The sequence below is a fragment of the Artemia sp. Qi Xiang Cuo genome, chromosome 1, assembly GCF_049724085.1.
Source record: "Artemia sp. Qi Xiang Cuo chromosome 1, ASM4972408v1, whole genome shotgun sequence".
In the NCBI taxonomy this organism is placed as follows: domain Eukaryota; kingdom Metazoa; phylum Arthropoda; class Branchiopoda; order Anostraca; family Artemiidae; genus Artemia; species Artemia sp. Qi Xiang Cuo.
This window is the reverse complement of record NC_142794.1, coordinates 55,459,368-55,484,486: the sequence shown is the minus strand read 5'-3', so window position 1 is coordinate 55,484,486 and position 25,119 is coordinate 55,459,368. Positions and strand designations below refer to the sequence as shown.

The following is a 25,119-nucleotide window of genomic DNA, read 5'->3' as shown; positions in this document are numbered from 1 at the left end:
CATATTCATATTACAATTCAGTTTCTTTCTGTGTGTGTCGTCTCTTAGTGTTTGTTGTCCCTGTGTGTTAGTCGTCTTTCTCTGTGTGTGTGTGCACAAGTAACCTCGTCTAAAGTGAATTTCAACCATTCAGGCTGGTGGACTAAGACCCCTATTCTGAGCTAGTGAATTTCCCCCATTCAGGTTGGTGGACTGAGACCCTAATTCTGAGCTAGTGAATTTCCACCATTCAGGCTGGTGGACTGAGACCCCAATATTGAGCTAGTGGATTTCCACCATTCGGGCTGGTGGACTAAGACCCCAATTTTCCAACTCTTGCATTTCATGACAGAAATTCAAAATGAACTTCGAAAAATCAAGAGAATGTAACTGTGAGAAGGTAAATCACAGCCAGTCACTACTGAAATATTCCAACTCTTGCATTTCTCTATAGATATTGATGTGTGTGTGTGTGTGTGTGTGTGTGTGTGTGTGTGTGTGTGTGTGTGTGTGTGTGATGTGTGTGTGTGTGTGTGTGTGTGTGTGTGTGTGTGTGTGTGTGTGTGTGTGTGTGTGTGTGTGTGTGTGTGTGTGTGATTGTGGGTGGGTGTGGGTGTGTGTGTGTGGGTGTGGGTGTGTGTGTGTGTTTGTCTGTGTTTTTGTGTGTTTGTCTGTGTGTTTGTTTCTGTCTGTTTGTCTGTGTGTGTTTGTGTGTGTGTCTCTGTGTGTGTGTGTCTGTGTTTTTTTGTGTGTATGTGTCTCTCTGTCTCTCTATGTGTTAGTTTTTGTGTGTGTGTGTAAGTTTTTGTGTGTGTGTGTAAGTTTTTGCGCGTGTGTGTAAGTTTTTATGTGCATGTAAGTTTTCGTGTGCATGTGTAAGTTTTTGTGTGTGTGTGTGTGTTTTTGTGTGTGTGTTTGTGTGTGTGTGTGTGTGTGTGTGTTTGTGTTGGCGTGTGTGTGTGTAAGTTTTTGTGTGTGTGTTTAAGTTTTTGTGTGTGTGTGTGTGTGTGTAAGTTTTTGTGTGTGTGTAAGTTTTTTCGTGTGGGTGTAAGTTTTTGTGCGTGTGTGTAAGTTTTTGTGTGTGTAAGTTTTTGTGTGTGTGTGTGTGTAATTTTTTGCGTGTGGGTTTCGTTGTGATTGTGTGTGTGTGTATGTTAGTTTTTGTGTGTATAAGATTTTGTGTGTGTAAGTTTTGACGTGTGTGTGTAAGTTTTAGTGTGTGTGTGTATAAGTTTTTGTGTGCATGTAAGTTTTCGTGTGCATGTGTAAGTTTTTGTGTGTTTGTGTGTGTGTGTGTGTTTGTTTTTGTGTGTGTGTGTAAGTTTTTGCGTGTGTGTGTAAGTTTTCGTGTGTGTGTGTGTGAGTTTTTGTGTGTGTGTGTAAGTTTTTGTGCGTGTGTGTAAGTTTTTGTGTGTGTAAGTTTTTGTGTGCATGTAAGTTTTTTTGTGCATGTAAGTTTTTGCGTGTGGGTGTAAGTTTTTGTGTGTGTGTGTAAGTTTTTGTGTGTCTAAGATTTTGAGTGTTGATATATTTTTTTTGTTTGTTTGTGTAAGTTTGTGTGTGTTTGTGTGTGTGTTTTTGTGTGATTTTTTGTGTGTGTGTTTGTGTGTGTGTTTGTGTGTGTGTAAGTGTTTGTGTGTGTAAGTTTTGGCGTGTGTGTGTAAGTTTTCGTGTGTGTGTGTGTAAGTTTTGTGTGTGTGTGTGTGTGTGTAAGTTTTTGTGTGTGTGTAAGTTTTGGCGTGTGTGTGTGGGTTTTCGTGTGTGTGTGTGTGTAAGTTTTGTGTGTGTGTGTGTGTGTGTAAGTTTTTGTGTGCATTTAAGTTTTTGTGTGCATGTAAGTTTTAGTGTGCATGTGTAAGTTTTTGTGTGCTTCCCAAATCATAATTTTCTGAAAGGACACACCTATGAAAGGCTAAGAAATCTAGCTTAGAAAAGTCAAAAATAGCAAATTAACCATCCCAAATCATAGGTTTCAGTCAACACACACCTACGAATGACTATGAAATCCTGCTCAGAAAAGTCAAAAAATATCAACCCACACATCCCAAATCATAGGTTTCAGACATCACACACCCCTCATTGCACTTCCTGGCTGAAGGGCCACGAAACGGAGATCAGCACCGCCGGTTTGGACCTTAAGGGTCTAGTGCCGCATCCTTTACCTTTACCTTTACGAAAGACTAAGAAATCCGGTTATGAAAAGTCAGAAATAGCAAATTACATATCCCAAATCATAGGTTTCAGACAACACTCACCTATGAACGGCTAAGAAACCTAGCTCAGAAAAGTCAAAAATAGCAAACTAGTCATCCCAAACTATAGGTTTCAGACAACAAACACCTATGAAAGGTTAAGAAATCCAGCTCAGAAAAGTCAAAAGTAGCAATCCACCCATCCCAAATCATAGGTTTCAGACACTACACACCTATGAAAGTCTAAGAAATCCAACTCAGAAAAGCCCGAAATAGCCAAACTACATATCCCAAATCATCGGTTTCAGTCAACACACACCAACGAAAGACTAAGAAACCTAGCTCAGAAAAGTCAAAAATAGCAAACTATTCTCCCAAACTATTGGTTTCAGACATCATTCACCTACGAAATACTAGAAAACCTTAGCTCAGAAAAGTCGAAAATATCAAACTACACATCCCAAATCATAGGTTTCAGACACTACACACCTATGAAAGACTAAGAAATCTAACTCAGAAAAGCCCGAAATAGTAATTTACATATCCCAAATCATAAGTTTCAGACAGCATTCACCTACGAAATACTAAGAAACCTAGCTCGGAAAAGTCAAAAATAGCAAACTACATATCCCAAATCATAAGTTTCATTCAACACACACCAACGAAAGGCTAAGAAACCTAGCTCATAAAAGCCTGAAATAGCAAACTACTCATCCCAAACTATTGTTTTCAGACAACATTCACCTAGGAAATACTAGGAAACCTTAGCTCAGAAAAGCCTGAAGTAGCAAACTACACATCCCAAATCATGGGTTTCAGACAACACCCATCAACGAAAGACGGGTGCTCGGGGAGAGCCTTTGAGGGTCTGTGGGTCCCTGGACGGCCGGTGGTCCTTTGGGAGCTCGGGGGGACCTTTGGGGACCGGGGGAGGGCCTTTGGGGGTTTGAGGAAGGTGTTTGGGGGATAACATTTCGAAATCTTTACTGTTTAGTTTACTTTTTTTTTTGCGGCGCATCCCTGCGGCGCATCCCCTGCGGCGCTTTCCTGACCCGCGGCGCATCCCTGCGGCACATCCTGCGGCACTTTCCTGGCTCACGGCGCATCCCGGTGGCGCTTCTCTGGTCGCGGGGACCTTTGGGGGCGGGGGGAGGGCCTTTGGGGCACAGGGAGGGCCTTTGGGGCACATGAAGGGCCTTTGGGGGTCCGGGGGGGCAGTTGGGGGCCTGGGGGCCTTTGGGACCCCGTTGGTCCTTTGGGAGCTCGATGGGCCTTTGGGGGGCCCGGGGATGGCCTTTGGGGGTCTGGGTGGGCCTTTGGGAGCTTGGGGTGCCTTTGAGGACCGGGGGCTTCCTTCGGGGTTGGGTAGGAGGATTGGAACCCTTTGGGGTTGGGTTAGAGGACCTCCCAACACTGTTCAAATGAAACTTGTGTATTATAACGACCATAGAGTTTCACCATTAAATTCTCTTCTAAAATCTCTTCAAAAATCTTCTTTTAAAATGTCTCTATCTGTTTCGCCGAAATAGTTCCATAACCTGTCTAAAACAGTTTCGCCCAAATAATCCCTAAACGTAAATTCATCGTGTTCATTTGTTATTGACATCTCTGCGCTAATGCATTTCAAATTAATAAGAAACCTTTTCGCGCGCTAAAACAATTCATCGCTAAGATGTTTCTTGGAGAATTGCTTCCATGGCCTTTGGTTATTAATATCTTTTGGAGTTCGACCAGTAGAACTGTTCCCGAGGCAAAGACATTAATGATTTAGATCTATTCCTGGAGAAATGTTTCTAGGCGAAAATTTTTAAAGTCTGACAGATGATGTCATTGATTGATTGATCTGTCAAGAAAGGGAAAATTAATTTGTTGTTTCTAAGGGGAATTATTGATTCACGATAGGTGAATTGAGGTCGACAGCACAGGTGTTCCAAGGTCGATGTTGTTGTAAGTGCACGCTCTCAGTGAATGTCAAGGTCGATGTTGTTGTTGTTGACACACTTTGATTACGCAATCAAGTTCTCGGAAATTCACTTCCCCCTCGAGTCCTAGATCAATAACATTGTTCCCGTTAGAATTCAATGCGCATGTGCAACCTTCGTTCCGGAGTTATTACACATAGAAACATCAAATAAATCGACCTTTGGAAAAAGAGGTCATTGACCGATTACGCAATCTTTCTCCCTAGGGATTCCATGCCCATATATGGTATGCAAAAAAAGTTGTAGGTGGCAGCAGGGGTGAGGGTCACGAGTCGGACCCCCATCTCTACTCATGTGATCAGCAGTCTTTGGCTCCGAAGTGGTAAGAGATGCAAACTCGAAATTTTCCCCTTGGTATGGGAATCGTGAAACGGGGCGCAAAAGTTTCGGTGAAATTTAATATTTCCAGCCATTTTTTAGAAGTAAGAAAAAAAAACTGTTTTTATGTTCAAGTTTTACATGGTGTCAAAACAAAACTATTCAAGCTGGGAAAGTAAATACCACCGTGACAAAATTATGTCGTATCCTGAAGAGCATTAAATTATCTCTCTGATAACCGGAGAACAAAATTCCGTATCTCATCTAGATTTCTTAGGAATAATTCTGCAAAAGTCAATCTCAATTGCAAAATTCAGACATTTTGGACTGTTTTCTATAATTTTTGATTCGATGCCTCTCTTATCTTAACCAAGTAATACTATGAAAAGTACTCAAGATGGCATGAAATTTTTTATGCACGAAATTACTTCTATCACTTATTAACAATTTCCAAAGTTGTCATGATACGTCAAATTGTTTTTATATCCTAAAGGTAATTTTTTCCAGACACAACAGAATTTTTGTTCAATGCAAATAGACAGATCTTGATTTTCTAAGAACGGGAGCTGACATTGGATTTTCAGAACGATGATGTATTCTGTGAATTTTTCTATTTTAATGTTTTGATTTTGCGAATTCCCCACATCTCTAAGCAAAACGTCCTAGTTTCGGAGCTAAACTTTTTAGAAATCAAATAATTTTGAATATTAACAGAACTTTATATTATCTCTTCGAAAACCTAAGCAATTTCTGTATCTCTCAAAAACTTTTTTTTGAAATAATACTGTATATCCTGATTTCAAAAAGGAGGTTATGCTTTTTTCCCCCAGAATTCTCGATTCTGATGATTATCTTCATTTTAAACGTTTAATACCATAAAGAGTGAGCAAGAAGACGTAATCTCTTTTATGTTCAGGAATTAACCGTACACTATGATATAAAAAAATTACACAATGAAACGTTTCACGGATGTTATTAACCGCATTAAATAATACACAGCCTTAATAAAGGTAGGCCTAAAAAGAAAAATAATGCGGATGCAGAGTTTGACAATTATTAGTACACACAGAACTTATTTAAGAAGTTCTCTAATTACAAGTTGACCTTACAAACAATAACTTTCAATAGCTATAACGCATCTGTATATGTAAAACGCGAGCATACACATTTATAACCCGAGATATATGGTTGCATGTGTTGCTCCGCAACTGTGATCGCTAGGCTAGAGTTGCTGCAACACTCCACAAAGCCTTGGTACCAGAGGTATAGTTATTACGATGTCGACTCGTTCAAACAAAAATGCTTTGAACAAAAATGGTTGCTGGTGCATGGGCGGACAAAACCGATGCAACCCTTCATTAATTTCCTCTCATAATAACAGTTTTCTTAGAAAATGAAAAAAAAAGACAATTAAAGTGCTACAAATCGAACCAAATCACAAGCAATCCTGCCCAATTCAAATGTAGAGAAAAAGGATATTGACAAAGCCTTTTGACTCCACGTGCTTATCCTCTAGTAGAGCAAAAGCGCACATATTTAACACTAAATAAATCAAATTACATCCAATATTATCCGTGTCTTGGTGATAAATCCTTCAATAATCATTTAATATTTACTTCCGCATTCTATGTTGCTCACCTACATTTTACTGACATGAGGAAATAAATTGCAACTGCATCATTTTCCCCTCAATAGGATGCCTTTGAAAAAAGAAGATATGAAAAAAAAACAACTGCGTAACATCTTAATCAGCAAAATTTTAATTTACAAATATGCCCTGCTTAGGAAGAATAGAATTAGAGGGAGACCTAGATTACCGGGCATTTTAAACAAGAATTCCGACTTTGATTATCGTGTAGTTACAATTTGGCTTTTAACAAACAATATTATTTTCCTTTTAATAGACTAGGAGCTCACAGATTAAGTGTCCATTACACAAATTCCAACAATCCACCATGAAAAAAAAATCACAAAAAAAGTCTCTCATCCTGTTCACACAGGCAAAAATTATATATTTTATCTTTAAAAACTTATTAATGACATTTGCCCCCCCCCCCCATCATATACATGATAATTCCCATTCGTAAAGTTTTAATCTCTGTCTTTGCTGTTATTTCTTTTAAACCTCTTTTTTTTTATATATGCCTATTTTCAAAACCATATCTAGTGTTATGGTCCTAAATATGAGGGGACTACCGTCACTTCAATTCCCAATCTTTACGTTAAAGTTTAATTTTTGCAATACAATGCTTCAAGAAAAAGGCCTCATTTAGTGCATTTGCTTTTAAAAAAGAAATGGGATTTCCCCAAATGAACTATAGTTTCTGCAATGCGAGGAGTTTTCACTATTGTGTGCCTCGATCCTCTGTTCATCTATAACAACATTTTTCCAGATAAGCAGGAGTTTGACACATTCCAATGGAATTCTTTACCAATTTATCGTCAAAAAGTTTAGAGGAAAATACCTTGATGTTTTCCAGGGGAATTATTTACAGCGGTTGTCAGTACTCGTTTGAGCAAACGCATCTTGGTTGCAGCAGTGGCTGCAACCAAGTAAACAGCGAACCACAACCCATAGTAACCAAAAAGTTGAAAAACGCGTTTTGAAAAAAACTGTCAAATGAGAAAAAACAACCATCTGACACTGATTCAGGAATGATAACTATTATTTCGATTAATCTTAGCAATAAAAGTTTATTGAAAAGAAATTTATGGGGCTTTTGCAAAAGAGCCTGAAACCCCTTGAAATAGGCACCAAATCGCAATGGAATCATTGGAATCAGAATGGTCTAAAACCATGAATAGAAGAATTACAGTTCTCAATCTTGAACAACAAGCAGAATCCCTTCTTTTGCATAGGTGGCACTCACGTGTCTCCTTTTCTTTTTTTTCTGTTTCTACTAGGGCTATAAGGTTACCAGAATATCATAGAGAAATGTTTAATGGTTCATTTAACAGCTATTGCTAAAATCTAAGTGCTTTTTATAATTTCGACCATACACAAGTGCCAAATGGCACTAAAAATGGTACTTTCGGCGCCATTTCTCAAGTGGAAAAGCTGGGACATAAAAAAAGTCAGATCTAGGCTATGTCCTAGGCTACGGGACTAGGGACTAGCTCTAGGCTATGAGGTGGGTGTGGCAGCAATTCACACTGAGATTCTCCCAAACCTTTAGTGTGTGAAGAATGTGCTGGGAAGTGATGGAAGAGGATTCCATGATTGAGCTCTCCTGAATACTTTCTAGCTGATTCTGTTCATAAATTCCTCAGAACTTTTACGTTATAGACTCCTGTCATAGTTCTCAAACCTCATAAAAAGTCCACAAGTAAAACTCCCCTTCAGTCTAAGAAAACGGTTGCCATTACTTTGTTGACAAAAACTTCACGTGTTTTTGGAATACCCTTCGCTCTTAGTGGCACCGGGAAGGTAATTAGGACCCAGGAGTCAGAATTAAATTATGTGGACGATGGATGTACGAAGTTGGTTCTGTATCAAGTGGCCCATTAAAAATAATCGAAACTTCTATATTTCAAAATCAGGTTATACGGTACAATTTCACGAGAATTTATGGGAGACACAGAAATTTTGCTTTGAAGGAGAAAATTTTAGGTTTTGAAAAACTTTAAAAACCGTGTTTTAGAAAAAAAAAAGTTACTTCTCGTATGCCAAGGAAATCAATGCACGATGACAACTTTAAGAAATTATTTCTTAATGTGCAGTTCATTTTTAATACAGAAAAGAATGTTTTCTATCTTACTTTTCATGGCACTAAACCTCTAAAATATATCAAAACCTTAATCCCAAAATTTTTGAAAAAATCAGAATTTCTGTTTTGCGAAATAAGGATTTACGACATTTTTTCACAAAAAACTATGAGAGATACGGAAATTTTGCATAGGTTTCTAAAGAGTAAACATGAATTTCTATGAATACTCAAAGTTATTTGATTTCTAAAAATTTTACCTTCGAATATAGGAGATTTTACTAACAGAAAAAAAAAAAAAAAAAAAAAAAAAAAAAAAAAAAAAAAAACTGGAAGTAAGGAGCAGCATTAAAACTTAAAACGAACAGAAATGATTACGTTCCTGAGGAGAGCTACTCCCTCCCCAGAAAAAGAAATAAAAATTAAAAGATCACAGCGGTGTTGCTTCTACATTAAATTTAAATTAAAACGGGCAAATATTAATAAAAAAGAAACAAAGTTTTGGAAGTAAAGACTGAACTTTAAATTAAAATTACCAAAAACTTCCGCTTCACAGTCTAAAAAGTCAACAGTCGCAAAGTCACAGTCGCAAAAGCCAAGTATAAAAAACAAGAATATTAATTAAGGAATCAAAAAGTGGGTACGTAGCCTGATAACAACAATCTAATCTATAACGCTTTTCATAGTCTTACACCAGCGGTAATATCAGTAGCTTTCAGTAAACTGTTAAAATTACCTTAAAAACATAAGCATAAAAATAAACATTATTTTAACAACCGCAAAGTTATTGAACAGCATACAGAAATAATGGATTGATTTATCAGGTAGTATGTTGCTCTCATCAGTTATAATACCAATAGTGAGTAATATACAACTTTAAATTGTATAGGAATATACTTTAGTATTACTCTGAATGAAGATCAAATAAGTCATAATATGAACTCTGAAAACCGGTTATTTCTCTCTGTACAACGGATAATTTCAAGTTACGATACAAATTCTAAAGCTAGTCTACAGTCCTAATACTATCACGATGGCTTTACTTCGGACTTGTCTTCAAACTAATCATGAAATGTCCTTTTCAGAACCAAAAGGAGATCCAATCATAAGAGTAAGGGAGAAAATTGTGCTCATCTGCGTTGGTCTCAGTCTGCTTGGTGCAGCGATGGAGCTTTAGGAAAATTATTACAGATACAAAGTATGGTACTTCACAACAAGCACATTTGCTTTCACAAAAAGCTCTATGAGAGATTCCTACTACATCCGGGATTATTTTCTTTGAACCTATAAGGTAAAGGTTGAGCAGCTGATACTGGCCCGTACATAAGAATTCACATTATTTTTTTTGGAGGGGGGGGGTGAGAGGGTGTTGAGGAAGACAAAAAATTTTAAAAATGAGTAAAGCATACGGAAAAAATAAGCAACTATAGTAACAAAGGTTCAAAGCTTGAATTTTTCGGGGGGAGGGGTCAAGTTCCAGAGCTGCCCCTCCACTTTGTATGTGTCCAGGGTAATGAGCTTTCACTCAGTTAAATTGGCCAAATGGACAAAAATCACTAAATTTATAGAGAAATACATATACGAAGTCTTTATTCTTAATGTTTTGATAGCATCAGTTCTACTCATATCCAAACCTACTCGAGATGCCTAATTCTTTTCCTAACTTCCAAACTAAAATGCAAGGACAATACTTTAGTACAGCAAATTTTATCTGACGGAGTCATAATTTTAGATTTGCACTTCGGAGCCCTTATTTCACTCCTAAATGTGTACGTTCAAAATGATTCTCTGTCTCTCTCACTCTAAAAAAAAATAATAAAAACAAAATAAAAGCAGTTGGTGGGTGACAGTTTGGGATATTTTATCTTTTTGTTGGGAAAGCGGGTTACCCGAAAGCTTAAAAAGTACACTTTAAGGACCGAGTTTTCCAACTTTTTGTGAGAGACCTTTCAGACTTAGCTCTTTACTTCCATCTTTAAAAAAAAACGTTATTTTTTAATTAAACACGAGACAGATCGCAACAAAAGCCTTGCTAAAACCGAAAACTCCTCACAGCAGCAATAGACATTCTTAGCACGAAGAATTCTTTGAGAGCGAGGGCGGGAGAGGGTAAAATCTGGAATCTATATTTGTATTTGAAAAATCTGGATTCGTCTAAATATTCTAATTTGAAAGACTTCCGTAACAACGTCAAGTCGAAGGAGTAGTCACCTGCCATTTGGATTAGCTAACGACATAAGGTATGCAGAAAAGGGGAGGGGGCTTTGAACATCACCCTAGCTATTTATCATTATTTTTTATGTTTTACACGATTTATAAGTAGCTAATTTGTACTTGTACTGTTTGTACGAATCCCCAGACCAACGAAAAAGGTCCTATTCGCTTCTGGCGGTTGATGTGTTTGATTGTTTAACGTAAATAAAACCCATTTTAAGTTATTAACCAATGTTCTGGCCTGCAGGTCAAGTACAATTTTAAATAGATGCATAGTGGGAACATCAGCAAAGGCTGCAAATTTTTAATGTTGTATCATAGCTTTTGTAGAGGAGTAGGTTGGACTTTAGCGCCTAGGTGCAATGTCAATTTCTGAGCCCTCCTCCCTTTAAAACATAAGTGAAATATATGCAAATCTTTCATGAAATATACGTCATCTAACTGATGCCCAAATAGATGCTGCACTTGATTACAGGTGTGCCTTAACTAAGCCACTCAACTTTTGCAGCATAGCTAAGTAAAAGCTTTATCAAAATAATCAATATAAACTGAACCAAAACCTAACCTTGTGCTGGTTCCAAATAGTTAAAAGGAAGAAAAAGAAAGAACAAATGAAATACCGAGCAATGTTTCAAATAAGTTTGATGTTCACTTTACATCTGTATTCTTGACTTTAAGCTATTTTTGTCTAGCTATCTAACAGTTAGAGTATCATGGTACAAAGATGGAAAGATATCCTGATATCTAACAGGACTTGATATCTTCTCTAGATATCAAATAGGAAAAGAATCGTGGCACAAAGATACACAAAGATCGAAAGGCGAACGACGTCACAAAATAAAAGTTGTATAAGCACAAAAAAGAGAGTTAAAATAGAACATACCGGGTGGAACAGCATAGAATGGCCAATTCTTGATTTCATTTCATGGGCTTGAGCATTTTGTCCAGGATCGTCTTTAAGCGTTTTCCAAGTGCTTGTTGGTACATGATAAGAATATAGACCAGAAAATCTGTGCTCTATTCTATACGTTGTTGAATTTAGCATAGCTGCTTCTGTACTCGTATATCTTTAAAAAAAACTAGTTATTTAAGTAACTCTTTTGAATTTAAGCAAAACTCTTTTTAACATTTCACTTAAATTTCCATAGAAATGTTCAAAAAAGCTCATGGGAGGGGTAATGCAGTCTTTTGGGGGGAATTTATACAGTCTCTCGTGAGTACGATTTTTTTTCAAATTTACCAAATTGTCGATGAAATTTCAATATTATATAGTTTGTGAAGATGGAGCACTATAGTTTGTGAAGATGGAACAATATAGTTTGTGAAGATGGAACACTCTGTTTTTATTTTATTTTTTATTATTACTATTAGTGCATTTACCGACTTTTTCGTAGGTTGCTGCAAAAAAGCTCTAACTATTACTTATCCTTTACTTTACTCTTAAAAGGTTTACAGAATAACTCATTCAAGATGTACTTTATCCCTAAGAAAATGAAAATAAAAAGAATAATGAGCTGGTTATGAAAAATAATTTCGATTCTTGTTCTTCATCTTATTCACCCCATTTAATCAGAGCTTACCATAAACTGAATTTAAATGAAATTTTGGCCGCTTTTCAGACTCCCATATAAGATTCTGTCAAGCCAACTTACATTCCAACACAAACATTTTTAGAAATCGCTGAGAAAAAAATATAGCTGCATAACAAACTTTGCTGAAGCTGTTTATTTTAAACATAAAATTCAATCGTTTTTCTAATCAGGTATTTTCTGCCAATCCTCAAAAGCAAATCTGCTTAATCATATATAGTTTTATTATCACCAGACCACGTCTATGCCTCCAATTCACAGAAGCAATTAAAAAAAATAATACCTCAATCAAGTGATCATGGAGACCAAAGATACAAAGATGACCTGTAGTATTGTTGAATTTTACGTTCTTACTTTACCTGCAGAAATCAACTTCCTTCAATTTCGACACCCTTAAAAGGCTCAAGGTGACATTTAAGGCTAAAAATAAGCATCCTTCGTTTCCTTGTTTCTAAAAGTGGAGCCTTTCTTTTGTTAGTACTAACAATTGATTTCGTAAAAATACATGCTTTCCAGAAATCAGAAACACAAGGGGGATAGTTTCTATAGCTAACTTGCTGGGTGTCAAAGATTGTGAATGAAACAAAAATAGACAAGTAAGTTATTTATACAAAAGAAGACAAAAAAAACAAAAAAAAAACATATTTTGGTGGATAATGAATATAATAAACAATTCCAATACGTAGAGGAACTATTAGAAGAAAAAGACCAAAAGTACCAAGAACGACATATGGGTGACAAATATATATGTATATGTTACTACTAATCCTACAACTAACAACTCACTGCAGCACCAAGCCGCCAACACAGCTAAGCCCACTCCTCAATCACAATATATTCAAAGCCTTCCTCTTTACACGCTCCCAGGAAGTTCCTCTTTCCCTTAAATCTCTCCTTACAAGATCTTCCCACCCCATTCAGGGACCACCTATTTTCCGTTTAGCCCTAGACGGTTGGCCACCAAGGACAATCTTTGGCAATCTGTCATCCTTCATCCGCAGAACGTGTCCTAGCCACATCAACCTTTCTCTCATTATACCCCTAAGAAGCAGGATTAAACCCCATTTTTCATACAGCCTACTGTTCGAGATACGGTCAGTCAGTCGGGTACCAAAAACAATCCGTAGGCAATTTCTCTGGAGCAAATGTAGCAAATCCTTCTCCGTTTTCGGAGAGCCCACGCTTCAGACCTATACTTCCATTGTCATCACTGTAGCTGCCTATATTCTAATGGTGATTCGCAGACTTATTTTCCTATTCTTCCAAAAAAAATTTTCAACTGTGAAAAAACACCCTAGGCCTTGGCTACTCTACTTTTAACATCTTCATTGCGCCAACCGTCTTTACTAATAATACTACCTAGGTAGGCGAACCTGTCCAATCGATCGATCTTCTGGTTACCCAACATCATCTTTTCAGCTTTACTTATTCCTAGTCTTAGCAACTTAGTCTTTTTAACACTAATTTTCAAACATATTCTTATACCCTGAACTGAGCAAAACCTCGAAAGTTCATTCATTTTGCTAACATTTTCATCTAGGATGCGCAAATCAGAAGCATAATCTAAGTCTATGAGAGTTTTACTTCCCCATTTGATTCCGTGTTCTCCAACTACCTTTGCTGTGCTCCTTAAGACAAAGTCAATATAAATGATTCTTATAAATGGGGACAGAAGGCAACCCTGCTTAATTCCTGATGCAATACGAAACCAACTAGCAACCTCATTTCCTACCTTAACCACAGCAATTTTATTCTCGTACATAGCACTAACCACTTTAATGTATTAATTTAATAAAAAATCCACAAAATAAGTTTTTAAAAGAAAAGTAAAGAACTCCATTAAACCAAAAATTAGCAGAAATAAAATGAAATGATCTACCAAGCGTAACACTACCACAAATCACCGTCAATAAATAAATGAGACCCAAAACGGACAGAAATAAAATTAAATAACTGAGTCAAACTCAAAACGAGCAGAAATTAACATGAGTAGGGCTGACAACCCCCAGGCCTTCTGAAGACCAGAACATAATTTGTACTTTCGTGAAAAACCAAAACAAAAAACAAATGAATGTGCATTGTCAGTTTAATACACATATGCTGATTTTATTTCTTAAAGTCGTAATTATTTTTGATTTACTACTGTTAAAAAAGAGAAAAATCTGAATTTTTTAGCTTTAATAATTAACTTTGCATTAATTTTATTCATTAACTTTAAAAACATTTAATTACTGGAGACAACTTTAATTACTGGGAAAAAAACTAGAAGAGAGGTTTTCTTGGTATCTATGTCGTCATGTGAAATTATACTAGAGGATGAATGAATCCGAACAGCTAAAGCAGAAGCCATGGAAACAAATTCTATGATGAACCAAAATTAAGCACAGCGAGATCTGTGGTTAGGAGACATGCGAAAACAAGCATAAGAACGATTCGCAAAGGAAAATGATTGACAACGATAGTTAGGAATTTTTAAACTCAATTGAAATTTCTGATTTACCACTCTATGGCTTGCAACTAAAGAATAAATGCGCAATTTGGATTTGGATATGTCAGAGGGTATATACAATTGAATATGCTTGGTTGTTACTGAATTATTTAATAACGCAATTAAAGCAAACATAAAATTATTGGGGAAAAGCTGGAAATGAAGTTTTTTTGGTGTTTATGACTGTCATGCAAATTTATACAAAAGGATGAATGAATCTAAAGAGCTAAAGGAAAAAGAATAGAAAAAATGCCTAAGGTAACGATGAAAGAAAATGAAGCAAAGCAAGATCTGTGTTAAGGAGACACGCAACGACAAGTACCACAGTAAATAACGAATGAAATTTATGGATAACAAAATCTGGGTTTGAATGACGGACAACGAAATCTGCTGTTAAAAGAAAAGCGACGGCGAGGATCACATCTAATCGTAAACGAAATCTGGGGTTAGAAGAGAAGGAACAGCGAGGATCACTACAGATCCCAGAAGAATACAAATACTATAAAATGTATAATTGTTTGGAAGGATAAACAGGATGGAGGAATTAAGTTCACGCCGGAAAAATGAAACTACTGGGGAAAACCGGAAAGGAAGATATTTTGGTATCCATGACGTCATGCAAAATTATACAAGGGGATTAATGAATCTGAACAGCTAAGGCAAAAGGCAGGGGAAAAAGTGTCTGAGTTAATGATGAACGAAAATGAAATAAAGCGACATCAGTGGTTAGGAAACATACGACAACAAGCATCACAACAAATCACAAATGAAAAGGATTGATAACGAAATCTACGGTAAGATGATGGACAACGAGATCTGATTTTAAAACACAAGCGACACCTAGGATCACATTGAATCACAACTGTTTACCTAAACTTTTTTCTTAACAAAAAAAAAAAAAAATCCTACGCGGCTAACATTGGTTTTCCGAAAACTAAAATTAATTCTGTGACTTTCTCTTTTTTGAAGTTTGATTTTGCAAATGGCCTACATTTTTTCTCAGTAAGATGTTCTAGCTATAAAGTTAAACTTTTTAGAAATCAGGTAATTTTGCATTATAATACAACTTCAAATTATATTTTCGAGAACCCTAATAAAATTTCCATATATCTCATGAACTTTTGGGAATTAATACCGTATACCTAGTTCGAAACATAGACATTCGATTTTTTTTTTTATAACTTTTCCTAGAATTTTAGACTTTTAAATTATTATATCAATGCCGTGAAAAGCAAACAAGAATAAATGTACTCTTCTATAACCAAAAATGGACTGTACACTAAAAATAACTTCTAAAGTTGCCGTCGCGCATAAAGTTCCTTGATACCCTAGAGGCAACTTTTTTTTTTCTACACAGCAGTAGATTTTTTTTTCTCACAAAGCGGATAGCCAAATCTTGATTTTCAAAGAACTTGGGCTTTATCATTGGTTTTCCAGAAACAAAAACTTCTATAACTTTTTCTATTTTGAAGTTTTGACTCGTCGAATTCCCTACACTTTATCTAAGTAAAATAGACTATCACCCAAGCCTAAATTTTTAGAAATAAATAATATTGAATAATGATGGAACTTTACATGATCTCTTCGACAACCTAGACAAATTTTCAGTATTTTCCATAAACTTTTGGGAAATAATACGGAAAACCATAATTTCCAAACTGAAGTCCCAATTTTTTTTATTTTTTTTGTCTAAAAATATTTCGATTTTGTTAATTATTATATTTAGATGTTTAATGCCATGAAAAGTAAATAAGAGGATTCCCTTTGCAACTGATCCCTCGAGAAACTGAGACCCGTACACCTGAACCCATGTAACTGAACCCTCCTTGCAAGTCAACCCTCGTTCAATTCGATCCTGTTTAACTAAACCCCCGTTTAACTGAGCCCCCTTTTCAGCTCAAAATCCCATTCAACTGACCACTTATTCAACTCACTGAACCCTGGTGCAACTCAACCCCCGTTTAACTGAGCCCTCATGCAACTCAGCTCATGTTTAGCTGAACTCCCGTTTGACGCAAACTCACTGTAATTCTACCCCCGTTCAATTGAACCACCATTCAGCTCTATTCCAATGCAACTTAACCCTCGTTTGAATCAACATCCGTGTAACTACATCCCATTCGACTCAACCCCCAAGCAACTCGACCCTCATTCAGCTAAATCCCCGTGCAATTCAACCGTCATTTAACTCAATCCCCATTTACCCCAACCCCATTCAGCTTAATTCTCCTTAAATCAACAATAAAACCAGAAAATGTATTTCGGCCTGTTTTATCGGAAGCGATAAAAGCTACCTAAATTGAAATGGTATTTATTTATTGTTTAAATCTTATGTAACTGTTTTTTTTTCATGCTGAAAAACCAGGGCCCATAGTAGCCAAAAACTCTGTGTTGTAAAAACTCTACCTCGTAATAAAAATTTGCCGTTAGTGCTGATTCAGCAATGATAGCTATCATTTAGATTAATTTTAATAGTAAAAGTTTATTGCAAAAACAAATTTGGGTAACCATTCTAGGTCCTGGGAATTAGGGTTTGATTTCCAAACCCCATAAAGGCATACATTAACTGGTCATTGGTTTGATATTACATAGCACACTTCATCCGAAAGCTCCAGATGAATAAGAAGGTTGATCACTATTCAAAGCTGCTTTTAATTACAATAATTGCTACCATCACAATCTTCTTTTAGAACCCTATCTTGCAGCCCAAATTTTTGAGCCTGTAAAACTTTGGCTTCTTCTCAATACATTTCAATTTTTTTTTTTTTCAAAATTCTTTCTTACTATTGTGTATTCCCAGACTAGAGACTACATCTTATTAAACCTTAAGCCCGATCAGACTAACAGCTATTCCAAATTTTCGAGCCAAGGCTAAAGTTAAACAACCATCTCCCCATTTACACATTGTAAAAGAAGCTAATTAGAATATCTTATCAACGACCGAAGCGAGAAGCACATTTTGATCTTTTAATCAGCGCTAGTTCAGACTTACTCTTAGGCCTTGGGTTGGGTCAAACGAGGTTTGATTTAAATGGGGTTTAGTTAAACAGGGGTCGAGTTAAACAGGAGTTGCTTTTCATAGGGGTTGAGTAAAACGGGGGTTCAATTGAACGAGGGTTCGGTCAAACGGGGTTGAATTGCACGGGAGTTCAGTTCAGTTAAAGGGAGTTGAGTTGCAGTTGGGTTGAATTGTACGGAGGTTGAGCTGCACGGGGATTGAGTTAAACGGCGGCTCAGTTGAACGATCGTTCAATTAAATGGGGCTGAGTTGCATGAGGGTTGAGTCAAACGGGTGGGGGGGGGGTTCAGTTATATGTTTTTAGTTGCACGGGCTCAGTTACACAAGGGTTCAGTTACACACACACCAACAAGAGGATATATTCTTGTATATTTGAAAATGAGCCATATAGTACAAAAGAAAAGTTCACACAATGAACCCGTAGCCGCTCTCAATGGTACACAGTTTTAAATCAGGTAACTAAGGTAACACTCAATGGAGCCACGGAGCAAATTTCAAGCTAACGTGAATCAGTTTTATGCCCGTCTTTTATTTTTTATTACTAATCTTTCATACCCAAGTCATGTTTGTGCATGTCACTTCACACTGTGTTCAAGTCTTAATTAGTAGCATTCTAATTCAATTTCATTAACGACATAGTCGTGAATACCTCTACTATTCATGCTTTGAAATGTGGCACAATCCGCAGCAGCTCTTGCTAGAGAGATTTTGGTGGCGTTGCTGCCATGATTAGCATTTCTGTTCACGACTACGTCGGTACTAAACTCGAACCAGAGAATGGGTGAATTCCCAAATTCTTCCATTTGTTTTGCCAAAATTTTGTGAAAATTTTGCAGGACGTGTAAGTTGTACTATCATTCTTTCCATTTATTTGCCGATTCAGATCGTTAACAGTGGATCGTTTCGGCTTCGTCCAGGAACCATATATATTGTTTCGTTACCTTCTGGATTGAATAGGAGTAACTCAATTATACTTTTACATGTATAAAACTGTTAAACTGGCGAAACATATTTTCTGAGATTTTTCATGGGCTGGTCAGGTCTGCCTTGGATCTTTCATCGTTTGTCATATGTGTAACCATACTTGACATTTTTCTTGTCTTTTGTGCTCCCATACCCTGCTGCGATCAATTTTTTTTATTTTTTTTAATAAAACAAAAGCGTTTGAAACATAAATGGCACCACGATCCTTCGGGGCTTTGGGAGTAACTACGGTTGCCTAGCGATACAAGGATAATTCTGACAATTTCCTCAACAGTAAACTATAGCTTAATTTCCGGGAATTTTATTTTTGACTTGAAAGGCTATTCTTATATTATGTCTTAAACTTAAGATTTGATTTCTTTCTTGGAATATTTTATTTCTTTTTTTTTTCTTTTTTTTGTGGAACTACAAAGAAATATGTAGCTATTTTGGTCAGAATTATATAACACTAATATATAACACTATACAGTACTAATATATAACACTTAGTTTTTTACAAAAGGAGAGAAAAGAAACTAATTGGGCGTAGTTAGCAGATAAATATATATATATATATATATATATATATATATATATATATATATATATATATATATATATATATATATATATATATATATATATATATATATATTATATATATATATATATATATATATACATATATATATATATATATATATATATATACATATATACATATATACATATATATATATATATATATATATATATATACACTTAGTATATAATATTAGTACTAAGTACTAATATATAACACTTAGTTTTTTACAAAAGGAGAGAAAAGAAACTAATTGGGCGTAGTTAGCAGATATATATATATATATATATATATATATATATATATATATATATATATATATATATATATATATATATATATATATATATATATATATATATATATATATATATATATATATATATATATATATATATACGTAACATATACATATACATATACATATATATACATATATATATATATGCATATATATATATATATATATATATATATATATATATATATATAAATATATATATATATATATATATATATATATATATATATATATATATATATATATATATATATATATATATATATATATATATATATATATATATATATATATATATATATATATATATATCTACATACACATATTTCTTATATTCGTAAAACTAAGTGTAATATATTAGTACTTAGTACTAAGTATTAGTACTAAGTGTATATATATATATATATATATATATATATATATATATATATATATATATATATATATACATATGTATATATATATATATAATATATATATATATATATATATATATATATATATATATATATATATATATATATATATATATATATATATATATATATATATATATTTATATATATATATAATCACAATTGCCAAATTCCAAATGCTAGAGACTTAGAGTTCCCCACTTTGAAACACAAGGCGATTCACATTTTTTCACGGGTACCACTGAAGAATCTTCTTTTTCTTCATTTTTTTTTTTTACCCAGGGATGAATGTATCGAACCAGTGGTTGTAGAATATTGAGAAAGGACTCATTTGAAAGGAATTCACAATATCTAGCGCTCTTTTTAAGGAACGAAAGAGATTGCGCCACAGCAAAGTGCCATTTCTGTCATTTAGTACCACAAAACATCAAATTTTGCCCAAAGATGGATCTTTCATGGTTAAAAAAAAACCTCAACTGGAGGTTGAAATCTCAACATTTTGAAAACCGCATTTTATCAAGGGTGGTACAACAGCTGTGTTTTCGCCTTTTCTTTTTTTCCCCCAGAGATGACCTTAGCGAACCAAAGGCCGTAGATAACCATGAGGGGGGCTTCTCTGGACTGAAATTAATATTTCTTGAATCTTTTTTAAGTCATGAAAGAGACTGCACGATAACAAAGCCCCATTTTCCTAAACAAAACAATTATTTCAGCCAAACAGGGCCATAATGTTAGTAAGTGATTGTGAATTCTGAAATAGCCAATCGACTGGACACTATAGAATAGAATTTATTGACACGAAAGCCCAAAGGGCCGTGGTCACAAAGACACTTTCATACAAACATAAATTGGCACAAAAGTATAATCTAGGCTAGTGAAATGTCACCCTCTCCCCTAATCTTCAAAAAACCTTTCTCTATGCTCTATACCCATCGTCAGGAACCTTCCGACTCTCTTTATACCTCCCATATCTTTCCTTGCTAATAAATTTATTATCTCTTTCCCCAAACCTCAACTCCAAACAACTCTTTCCTTAAATCTATTAATTCACTAAACTTCCCCATAAAATGAACCAAATCTTCCTCTTTCCCGCACATGAGACAGAATTAAGGACCAGAAGCTTGCCTAACCCCTCCCAGATACTTCCTTCTCTCACCTAGTGGTAGCCCATCTGACCTAACAGAAATAATAAACTTTAGCTGCCTCTTTTGAAGCCCCGCCTTATAATACAATTCTTCTCTCCACTGCTCCTTAGCCTTTTCATATAACTCCCGTGATTGGGTCTCATTCACTCGCGCATGCAGCACCTGGATCTCATGGTCCCTTGACCTCTCCCTGACTCTACTTGCAACTTCTCCTTTCTTTAATCCAATCCCTAGCCCACCATTCCGTAGCTCTGAAAATCCACAATCATCCAATATCTTCTTTATTTGAGATGGCCACGTATCACTCTTGGGATCCTACGAGGTTCTAAATATGCTGATTTTGTTATCCTTACTCTGGGCATACTAAGGATTTTCTCCCATAGTCTTATCATCCCTACTAGCCTAGCACTTCTCAAAGAAATTAAATCTAGATGTTTACTCTATACTAAATTATTTATTGAAAAATGTAGAACTAAAACTCTCTTAAAACACTGAAGCTGAATCTCCTCCACCCTCTCACGAACTATATATCCCCACACTTCAGATCCATGATGCATAGTCCATTCAATCTTTACCTGAAATATCTGCTCATGCATCTTCAAGTTCAGTATGTTCGCCAGTTGGCTAGCAGTCACAGCATAGGCGAAGGACTTTCCTTTAGCAAGACTTAGCTTTAGTTGCTTTCCAAACTTACCATTTGACGAATACTTGCATCCTAAATACATAAACTCATCCCTACTTTCTAAATATATTCCCTCCCATTTTATTCTATCCCTACTTGTAATCTTACCCCCTTTTCTAAAAACCATGAAAAACCAAAATATATGAAAGCACCTGACCTGAGTGATTGAAACTTTTATAGGGATTTTGGGAATTGGTATTTGAGCTAATTCCAGAAAGTTTGGCTCACCTGACTCTTTTACTTCTTTTTAACTACTACTACTAACAACTCACCGCAGTACCAAGTCACCGAAGGCCAACACAGCTACGCACGCTCCTCCTTCACCCCAATCTATTCAAAGTCTCCCTTTTTACACCCGCCCACGAAGTTCCCATCTCCTTTAAATCTTTCTTTATGACGTCCTCCAACCCCAGACGAGGACGACCTGCTTTCCGTTTAGCCCTAGACGGTTAGCCGAAAAGGACGATCTTCGGCAATCTGTCATCCTTCATCCGCACGACGTGCCCTAGCCACTTCAACCTTTCTTTCATTATAGCCCTAGAGAGCGGTATTGAACTGCATTTTTCGTATAGCCTATTGTTTGAAATACGGTCAGTCTTTTTAAAATATAGAAGAAAGTTTGACTGAAAGGCCCCAGTTTAAATAATGGACAGATGCTGTTTGATCGGGGACCAAAATCTTTTACTTTTATTTGTTTTGATAAACTATGTCTGTTTTTGCCACCATCCCAAGTTACCACACCCCCTCCCCAAGAGTAAGTCTCTGATAAGGGAAATTCTCATAGCCCTAAAGAGTAAATTTAGATATTTTTTGGGGAGCAACTAGAACTCATGACTTTATGGGAATCTGTTTTAGGAATTCAGGAACGCAAACATAAGTATAAGTGGCGTGTTTTGTGCAAGCAATCCTGACATAATAAACTAAGTGTGTGAACCTTACACGTTCCAAAAGAAATATAATATTGTTCAGGATGACGCTTTATAAATAATTGAAGTTTTCAAATGCAATTTCTCAGAGTTTGCGGTGACAACAAACTCATCGGGACTCTTATCTATGTAACAAAGTTACACATACATCCTGGAAAACTTTAATACAGGTAGGGGGTAAAAGCTATATTAAATGTCCTACTTTCTATTCTGACAAAGATCTATATTGACTTTTCGATTTTTACCTCCTAAGCTAGACAATTCTTTTTTTTGTTTCAAAGTTTGTTCTGTATATTTAAGAGAACTAAAAATGAAAAAAAGAGAGAAACAAAATATATAATAATAATAAGTTTTTCTTATGGAACAAAAGAGCAAATTTGAAAATTAAAAAGAACAACGATTACTACTTCGCCAGTTCATGCAACATTTCCGTGCAAAACTAGCTCTAATAATCTTACTTTTGATATTTTCCTAAATTTGTAGAACTCTGAAAAAATAGTGCTATACTGAAAAATAAGCTTACTCGAGATCGTTGAAGGATTTAAATTGTGCACTAAAAGTCGTAAATATCGATCAGTAGGAGCCTAGTTGCCGACGCCATGTTTTCGATCACCAAAGTTACCGATATCATAGCCAGTGAAAGACTATCAAGAGCCTTATAAATTAGTCTTTTATTTTCAGCAGTCTAGTCAAAGACTTTTCCACTCATAAGACTTCATTCTTTTTTGAGGGGGCCGGTTTCTGTGTTTTCAGTAAATGGCTATATGCCAGAATTCTATAAATATAGGAAAATATCATGAGTCAGTTCCTTGGAGCTAGTTTTGAGGGTATATGTTGCACAAACTGCGAACCAATAATTTTTGCTTGTTTTAGGTTTCAACTTCGTTATTGGTTTCATCGCAAAAACTTTGTTTTTAAAAGTTGATTTGTTAGCATACATGAAACTCAAGCTCAACAAATATAGGTAAAAAATCTCATTAGAGGGTAATTCAGGATTTTGCCATGCTATAATTACTATAGCTAGAGAGGGCTCTAAAAACACATCATATAATTAAAAAACTATATTTTATATTGAAAATGCAGCAGATTGACGCATATATCAAAGTTTGGAAACCTAATAGTCGAGATAAGCAGAAATTATCTCAATTGATGCTGAAAAAAAAAATTATATCTTCACCAATTAAATTTTTATACAGTGCTGTCGCTTACTAGATAAACAGTATTTTAGTAGCACATAGTTTTCTACAGTCATTTTCAGATTAGAGGAGAGAGAGAGAAAGAGATAGAGAGAGAAAGAGAGAGATAGAGAGAGAGAGAGAGAGAAAGAGAGAGAAAGAGAAAGAGAGATAGATAGAGAGAGAGAGAGAGAGAGAGAGAGAGAGAGAGAGAGAGAGAGAGAAAGAGAGAGAGAGAGAGAGAGAGAGACACTTACGTTCCAGATGGCGTCAAAATGCGTCCACCAAAAACATAGATGATTTTCTTCAAAGGATCCAGGCACATTTGGTGGTCAAACACAAGCTTCGGACCACCGACCAGAGCAGTATCTTCCGAAATCAAAGTCCACTGGTTACTGTCAATATCATACACATAGAAGTCGCTCTTTAAGAAAACATTTTTACCTATTAAACATAACTTCAACCTTTGACCTCCAATGAAAAGGGATAGGCTTTCCAATGATTTAGCTAAAAACTAAACTTGCTTATAAAGAAAAAGCCGCTATCCAATCCTTAAACAGCTTTACCGTATAAATGAAGTAGTATGAATTGCCCTTAATCTTCAACGAGTGTGTTTAATATTGCGTGGAACTTCAACAATGAAATATGGAGATATTAACTTGTCAAGATAAAGATGTCATAAAAATCACTAAGATGGTGTGGAAGCTTAAAGGTTACAAACGGTGGGAGTGTCCGTTTTCAAGAGGTTGTGACCTGGACCGGATTCAATGTCTTGATCATGGAGTGAAATATGAAGCCATTTTGGTAAGGAGGGGAGGGGGGGGGGTGTTCGACAGTGGAAAATGATTTTAGATTTACTAAGTCGTTAATAGCCAAAAAAGAGTATCCTTGTCTGCAATCTTTCAGTTCTAGTGTTCTAGAATTACCCAGCCTAGAGTCAAAAAATTCTAGATGCTAACTTGAACTCGTTGTTTTAGATGCAATTTTTTTCTATTTTCAGAGAACAGGACTCCAACTCCTAAAATAATGAAGGCCAGTACAGCGCTTGGTCTTTTTAAATTATAGTCGGTAGTTTTCTGACTTGTCAACTTCATCACTACAGCTATGAAACTGCAGCTGCTGTTTTAAAATAAAATGCCCACAACAATAAAAGTATATACCAGACAGTTGAATTCTTGTTGACAGACAACACAGGTGTTAGAAACATAACCCCGATTAACCTGGCAATCTTAATTTATAATCAAGGGAAAAAAGGATATTACAACATATAAAAAAATAATTTTCCCACTTCTGAATATGGAAACAATATGTTTTTTAAGTATTCTGTACGCAAAAGCGTCTATTTTAATTTCAAAATGGTCAAGAGGTCTTCACATGTGATTAAAATAATTTCAACACGACAACCCTGAATCAGTCAATGCCAGCATTTGAAAAGGTAATGGC

General features: G+C 35.5%; 1 protein-coding gene across 3 annotated transcripts in view; it reads right to left on the bottom strand.

The window, feature by feature from the left end:
- The window catches only part of muskelin (muskelin 1), a 190,692-nt gene that overhangs the window by 106,150 nt on the left and 59,423 nt on the right, over nucleotides 1-25,119 (bottom strand). For all 3 annotated transcript variants that reach the window (XM_089095659.1, XM_089095670.1, XM_089095674.1), the window contains exons 7-8: nucleotides 23,934-24,100; nucleotides 11,273-11,456 (exon numbers count right to left, since the gene is read on the bottom strand). In XM_089095659.1, the coding sequence (XP_088951785.1) occupies nucleotides 11,273-11,456; nucleotides 23,934-24,100 (351 nt within the window). The remainder of the gene's footprint in view (nucleotides 1-11,272; nucleotides 11,457-23,933; nucleotides 24,101-25,119) is intronic.